The sequence below is a fragment of the Orycteropus afer genome, unplaced genomic scaffold (assembly GCF_000298275.1).
Source record: "Orycteropus afer afer isolate SDZICR_OR568_19922 unplaced genomic scaffold, OryAfe1.0 scaffold00098, whole genome shotgun sequence".
Classification (NCBI taxonomy): domain Eukaryota; kingdom Metazoa; phylum Chordata; class Mammalia; order Tubulidentata; family Orycteropodidae; genus Orycteropus; species Orycteropus afer.
In genome coordinates this window covers 5,326,448-5,332,939 of record NW_006921685.1, presented here as the reverse complement: position 1 = coordinate 5,332,939, position 6,492 = coordinate 5,326,448, and the positions used below count along the sequence as shown (strand labels likewise).

Here is a 6,492-nt window from a genome sequence, read left to right as displayed (position 1 = left end):
GTTGGGCAATCCTACTTCCGTAGTGATACTGCCTCGGAAACCCAAGGAGGGGTCGCTATGAGTCGGGGCCGACTCTACGGCACATAACAACAACAGCAACAACAAATGAGTTTTCATTTGCCGTCAAGTCGAGTAAATTTTACCTTATGGTGACCTCATGTACATCAGAGTAGAACTGTTCTGCACAGGAGTTTTTGATGGCTAGTTTTTGAAAGTAGATTACCAGGACTTTCTTCTGAGATACCTGTGGGTGGACTAAACCTCCAAACATACATGCTGTGTTAACCATTTGTACTACCCAGGAGCTCCTAAGAAACAGCTAGGAACAAGTATCATGCAAAATGTCAAAATTACCTAAATGAATCTGATGCAAGCCTTCCTGACAAGTAGCATTGATTTTAGGAAGAGAGCTGCAGCATAAACATATCAATTGTAGGATAAAAGAAGGTGAAACATGCCACAAAAGTGTTTCTCTACAGATGGTTTCAGTTAAGAGAATCAAGAAAGTCCTTGTGTAATAAATGGCATTTAGATGAAACTTGCCCATACAGAGATTAATAGGGAAAGATTATTTTCAAGTAGAGGAAAAAAGGCTTGAGATTGAGAACATTCATGAACATTTTGATTGGAGTATTGCATGAGAAAGGAAAGGTGGAGTTGGACAGAAAGTTTAGGGAAGGAGACAGACAGGACTTAAACGTCAGGTTAAAGAATTAGGCATAATTGTATAAACAATAGATCCCAATTGAGTGCTTTTGGACCAGAGACAGAGAACAGTGATTTGCACAATTGAGTTCTAGCCGAGGCGCTATTCCTACCTGGTAACCTTGGTCAAGTTATTTCCCTTCCCTGGGTCTTACTTTTCCTACCTGTAAAATGAGGGTTTGGACTATTTCCTAAAATTCTATGATTCTCTGATCAATCTAACAGAAACAAGCAGGATGGAGATGGGAGGTTGGAGGACTGTGTGGGGATGTTTCTGAAGCTACATTTTTTATATCTGCTTTTCCATAACCAATATTGATATGGATAAGTTGGTTGCTTTATGAAGGAAAAATAGATATGACAATCACAGCTGTTTAGAATGAAATATTTAAAGAAAGACACATAGCATTGAATTTTTAAAGGGGATTTTGTGTCACAGTTGTGTATTTTATATTTAATAAATTGTCTTTTTAGGAAGATACATCTGACACATAAAACATTTCCTAATTAACTACATATTGAATTTGTGATGTAAAGATAAACTATATCTTGTTACAGCTGTTGCTATTGTCTTACTTACATAGACTTCAGTCGTTACAAATTTTGAGTTTTACAAAGCAGAGTCACAGAGCAGGAAAACGATAGCACATCAGACTCCACTTGCCTCTGATAATAATGGTTAGGAAAGTTCTTTACTAAGTTGGCTTCAGAACCACTTATAGGGCATCAGTGAATGGAAAAAAGCTCACGTGGCATGAAATTGTACAACCGAAGGCAAACTCAAGTTTCATTGAGAGGGAGGGGGTTATTTAAAACTCTTCATGTGCTAGTTTCCTTTTAAAATTATAGACTGAACAAAAATCTTCTACAAGGAGTCACAAACTCCTTCCTTTTCAGTTTACACAAAATATGATCCAATAAAATAAAGTAAAACATTCTGTAAAATGATAGTAATTCCTCCCTTTTGTAGCATAAAAATAAATCAGAGATATGACCATTTTTGACATAGCAACTACTAAAATCAGTAAGTATTTGCACTTGCCTTCATCACTTGATACCAATACAAATTTCTGTCAAGTCAATTCTTAGTTCTCGTGACTCTACGTGTGTCAAAATAGAGCTGTGCTCCATAGGGTTTTCAATAGCTAATTTTTATATAGCAACAGGGCTTTCTCCCAAGATTTCTTTGGGTGGATTCAAACCTCAAGCCTTTTGGTTAGCAACTGAGAGTGGTAACTTTTTGCATGACTCAGAGATTCCCAACACTTGGTGAAACAGAACTAATTTGTGAAACAGTAACGCTATTCAGCTTTCATGATTACATAAAGGGCACATTTTAAAACAACAATTGTACTATAACAAATCGAATTATGTTATGACCTTAAGGTAGAAATACAACTTGAAAGTTAAGTGAGGGATCAATCTCAAGTATTATGAGTCCAACCTCTACTTTTGGCTGTAGGAATAGAATCATTGACCTGAAAATGTTCCTATTTATAATTGACATTATCTTCTAATTTAACCAGCAACTGCTCTTGACTTTGACCCAAAGTATAGTTAAAAATAAATGTTATTATAAAGTCATGATATTAAAACAATGCAAGATATATTCAAGTATAACAATGAAGTATAATAAGAGGAAAATATGTTTATAAAATAACTTTAGTGTTGTTCCAACTAACTATTATGAAAAGGAACCATTCTGTCTTGACATTTCAATATGATTACCTTTCTTTGTGCCCGATAGGTCTTGCTTGGCAGTAGGTTGAACTGGCCTCTCAGCGGTCTTGTGTAGAAGACCCAAGGTAAATAACTGAGGAGTAATTAAAGGATATTAGTACCTTGAGTCACACTATGCTATTGTATTTCCTTACTCCTTCTTACCCAATAAGAAGACGACAAAAAGGAAGATTTGAGGACAACAGGGTCATCTTAAGGTCAATTTTAGTTAATGAATACAGAAGGGGAAATAGAGTTGCCTTTCATTGAGCTTGAAAAGAGGCTATTCACATATTTTAAAATAATGCATCCTTTTATAAAGAAATATTAGAAGGAACTTATAAAATTAACTGAATTCATAATCAATAAATCCAATCTTCTTTAATTTAAAGCTATTGTTGAGATGAAAAATAACTAGATACTACACTTCCATATTTCAATGCTTCTTTTTAGTTTAAGAACCTCAATAGCAAGCTGCCCTACATCTGTTATAGGTTATGGCTGATATTCTTCCTTCCAAAATTACAGCTACTGGTTTTTAAAACCTAGAAAATCAATAATTTCTTACATACCCCAGGGCACCTTTTTACAAATTAAATCAAAATGTGAAATATTTTGATCAATATAATTTGGAGGACCATTTGCATTTGAGTTGCAACATATATTTCTCAATATATATTTGTTAACTGATTAACTTGTTATGAATAATCATTTTCTTTAGTTTTTAAAATTTCAGTAATATAGCTGACATTTTATGGATGTACAAAATTAAGTTATTAAACTTGAGATAATTACTCTGTTTCAAGGATAGCTCTCCACTCTGACATACAGAGTCAATATCATAAAACTGCTCATCTGGGAGACATCTGGTAAAATACCAAATAATAAACAAATAATTTGCCTAGAAAATTCAAGAAAAATCTATTTTACTTGCATTTCTCTGATGATGATGTTTACTGTGACTTCGCTTTGGTTCTGAAGGCCTGAGAAGAATGAGGTATTTCCAGGAATCAATGTAGTGCAGCCAAAACACAATAAAATGTATTGACATTGTAGTTATTTCTGTCTACCTGTCTGTTTCTTAGAACTATTTCATGTCTTAGAAAATTGGGCACAAATCTGAACAAAGAGTAAATTCAGATTTACCACTTCTGAGAATAGTTGGCTTCTAATGTGTCAGGATTGATGACAGAGTTTCAAAACTGCTAAAACAAGCTGCTAAAATAATACCAGCCATTCTCATTTTTCAGTGGCATGCTTCCTCTTTCTTTGTCATGATGTAGTGATGGTAAGAAGTTTATGTTCTGATCAGTTTCTAAATTATGAATGTGTCACAAAGAATTGTTGTTGTTGTCTTGGGGCTGTTGAGTTGGTTCCAAGTCATACTGACTCTATGGACAACAGAATGAAACACTGCCTAATTCTGACCCATCCTCATAATCGTTTCCATGTTTTAATGTACTATTGCACCACTGTGTCAATTTTTTATGTTGAAGCTCCTTATTTTCATTGAAACTCTACTTTATCAGCATGATGTCTTTCTCTGAGGGACTTGTCTCTGTTGATAACATGTCCAAAATATGTGACACGAAGACTCATCATCCTTGCTTCTAAGCAGCACTCTGGCTGTACTTTTCCCAAGATAAATTTGTTTGTATTTCTGGTCCAAAACCAAACTCACTAGCATTGAGTTGATTCCAACTCATAGAGACCCCATTGGGCTTCCAAGGGTGTAAATCTTAATGGAAGAAGACTGCCTCATCTTTCTTCTGAAGAGCAGCTGGTGAGTTTGAACTGCTGACCTTCTGGTTAGCAACTCAATGCCTTAACCACTATACTACTAAAGTGCCTTTGTTTTCCTGCTAGTCCATGGTGTATTTATTATTCTTCACCAACACCACGATTCAAAGCCATCAATACTTTGGTTTTCCTTTTGGATTGTCCAGTTTTCACATGCATATGAGGTGATTGAATCTACTATGGCTTGGATCAGGTGCACCATAGTCCTCAGTGGCATTTTTGCTTTTCAACACTTTTAAGAGGTCTTTCACAGCAGATTAGCCTAACGCAATATGTTGTTTGATTTCTTGAGTGCTGTTTCCATGAGCATTAACTGTGAATTTAAGTAAAATGAAGTCCTTGACAGCTTCAATCTTTTCTCCATTTATATTTTCTCCATGATGTTCTTATTGGTTTGGTTGTGAGGATTTTTCCCTTCATGTTGAGGTTTGATCTATATCGATAGATAACTGTACTCTTTGATCTTCATGAGTAAGAGCTTCCAGTCATCTTTACTTTCAGCAAGGAAGGTTGTATTATCTGCATATCACAGGTTGTTAATGAATCTTCCTCCATTCCTGATGCTGCTTTCTTCTTCATATTATACAGAATTAGTACATGGTAATTTCTATGCTATTGACTAGAACCATGGGAATTATATTGAGTTTCAGATCAGTCTTTGATTATTTGACTCATTGGTACCAGAGGCTATCAGAAACATGGTGGTGCATTGGTTAAGTGCTTGACTGCAAACTGAAAGGTTGATGGTTTGAAATCACCAGCTTCTCTGTGGAAGAAAGATGTGACAGATTGCTTTCATGAAGATTGTGGTTGTTGTGTTGTTATGTGCCGTTGAGTCAGACCTGACTCATAGTGACCAGTTCTTGGGTTTCCAAGGCAGTATCACTATGGAAGTAGATTGCTCAACCTTCCTTCCGAGGAGTGGCTGGTGGGTTTGAACCGCCAGCATTTTGGTTCACAGTCAAGTGTCATAGGCACTACAGCCTTGGAAATCTTATGGGGCAGTTCTACTCTGTTCTGTAGGGTTGCTCTGAGTTGGAATTGACTAGATAGTTTGGTTGTGGTTTACCAGAGGCTCACAACAACTTTTATAACATTGGTTTATTGCAATAATATATATCAATTTCACCTGTGAATGCTAGGAATTCTTCCTTCAACCAAGAGAACATTTCTACAATGTGTTTCTCCCTCCACTTTAAACTCCACCCTGGCTCTCCTGGGCTTTGTAAGACTAGACATCTTCCTTTGAACTTTATTTATTCCAAGTATTGTTCAAGGCAATACAGATAAGTTAATAATCAAAGTAAGCAAAGATTCCTGTCTTTGTGAATCTTACAATCTAACATTTACCTGACTACTAGTAACGTTGATTACTTCCTATATGCATTGACCTAAAGTGATCAGAAGGCTGGTGGTTCAAACCCACCAGCCACTCCTCGGAAGGAAGATGGGGCAATCTACTTCTGTACTGATACTGCCTCAGAAACCCAAGGAGGGGTCGCTATGAGTTGGGTCCAACTCGACGGCACATAACAACAACAACAAAAGTGATCAGAGAGAGCTAAGAATGTTGAGTGGCTGTAGTAGAAGATACAGGTGTATTCTATACTGGAAATAGTTAGATACCTTAGAATTTTTAGAGAAAAAAAAGATAAAGGAGGATAAAATTTTCCGTATTTTAAATTCTCCCAAGTAGCTGAGATGGTGCTCTACAACCCCAGAACTTAGTGTTTATAATCCAGAACTAATTCACCAGTCTTGATATAGTCCATATATTTCTTAGCACCCTTCTAATTAATCAGTCTTCCTCCTTCATCACTCTTTATTATTATGTTGTTGTTGATTGCTATCAAGTTGATTCTGACTCATAGTGACTCAATGTATTACAAGGTAGTAATGAGTTCAATAAGGTTTTCTTACCTGTAATCTTAAAGGAAGCAGATTACCAGGTGTTTCATCCATGGTACTGTGGGTAGGTTTGAACAGCTAATCTTTAGGTTAGTATTTGAGTACGAACTGTTTCTGCAACTTAGGAGTTTGCTCTTTATTACAGTACCTTGTATTTTCTTTAAAATATATCAGAATATAAAATGGTTTATTACATATATATAAAAACTGTTCATTGGCTTCTTTCACTAGAGGACAAACTCTGCAATGCATACAACTATGAACTATGTCTGGCTGTCTGGCGCATACTGGACACACAAATGTTTGTTGAACAAATGGTTATTTCTGTTAGTTGTTTAAGTTGAAGATTTTGGCCTCAAC

The 6,492-nt window shown here is 35.9% G+C and overlaps 1 protein-coding gene across 1 annotated transcript in view; it reads right to left on the bottom strand.

Moving 5' to 3' along the window:
* CSN3 (casein kappa) overlaps nt 1–6,186 on the bottom strand; it is a 16,630-nt gene extending 10,444 nt beyond the window's left edge. Inside the window, exon 1 of the mRNA XM_007942814.1 lies at nt 6,145–6,186. Within this exon, the coding sequence (XP_007941005.1) occupies nt 6,145–6,186 (42 nt within the window). The remainder of the gene's footprint in view (nt 1–6,144) is intronic.
* Between the last annotated feature and the right edge of the window lie 306 nt (nt 6,187–6,492).